This window comes from Nansenia antarctica, assembly GCF_963989245.1.
Source record: "Nansenia antarctica genome assembly, contig: SCAFFOLD_695, whole genome shotgun sequence".
Lineage (NCBI taxonomy): Eukaryota > Metazoa > Chordata > Actinopteri > Argentiniformes > Microstomatidae > Nansenia > Nansenia antarctica.
In genome coordinates this window covers 15,001-15,969 of record NW_027662897.1, presented here as the reverse complement: position 1 = coordinate 15,969, position 969 = coordinate 15,001, and the positions used below count along the sequence as shown (strand labels likewise).

Below are 969 nucleotides of genomic sequence, written 5' to 3'. Positions count from 1 at the left end.
CCCTGTCCCTCCCTGTCCGTCCCTGTCCCTCCCTGTCCCTCCCTGTCCCTCCCTGTCCCTCCCTGTCCCTCCCTGTCCGTCCCTGTCCGTCCTGTCCCTCCCTGTCCCTCCCTGTCCCTCCCTGTCCCTCCCTGTCCGTCCCTGTCCCTCCCTGTCCCTCCCTGTCCGTCCCTGTCCCTCCCTGTCCCTCCCTGTCCGTCCCTGTCCGTCCCTGTCCGTCCCTGTCCCTCCCTGTCCTCCCTGTCCCTCCCTGTCCCTCCCTGTCCGTCCCTGTCCCTCCCTGTCCCTCCCTGTCCGTCCCTGTCCGTCCCTGTCCGTCCCTGTCCGTCCCTGTCCCTCCCTGACCCTCCCTGTCCCTCCCTGTCCCTCCCTGTCCGTCCCTGTTCGTCCCTGTTCGTCCCTGTCCCTCCCTGTCCCTCCCTGTCCCTCCCTGTCAGTACGTTCCTGGACCCAGAGACCCGTCGGGCCATGGGGGAGCAGGCGGTGCAGCTGGCCCAGGCGGTCCAGTACTGCTCAGCCGGCACCGTGGAGTTCCTGGTCGACTCCCAGAAGAACTTCTACTTCCTGGAGATGAACACACGCCTGCAGGTGGGGGGGGGGGGGACCTTTAGAGTTGTAGAAGCGTAGTCTCTCCATTTGCATGCTACTGATTAATTCGTTGAGCCGTTTCTGGAAGCAGGGAGGTGGAGGTGATTTCCAATCCAATAGAATCATTTTCTTAGCAGCTGCCAGACCATATCCTTAATGCCGACCGTTCCTCAGGCGTATAGTTCCTCAGGCGTGTAGTTGAAGCAGACTCTGAGCATCCAGTTCCAGAGCCAGTTCAGGACGAGGAGGCTCAGCAAATATTTTCAAGTCAATATTATTTTTAATATCGCCTTTAAATGACTAAATAATTAAATTATGATTACATAATGATTAAAGCACTTTGAGCTGCAACGTTTGCAGAAAATTGTATACAAATAAAAG

At 57.6% G+C, this 969-nt stretch overlaps 1 protein-coding gene across 1 annotated transcript in view; it reads left to right on the top strand.

The window, feature by feature from the left end:
- Window positions 1-437: 437 nt before the first annotated feature.
- Window positions 438-969, top strand: part of LOC308175410 (propionyl-CoA carboxylase alpha chain, mitochondrial-like) — a gene marked incomplete at its 3' end in the record, with an annotated part of 15,527 nt that continues 14,995 nt past the window's right edge. Inside the window, exon 1 of the mRNA XM_080551079.1 lies at window positions 438-592. Coding sequence (XP_080407205.1) covers window positions 469-592 — 124 coding nt within the window. The remainder of the gene's footprint in view (window positions 593-969) is intronic.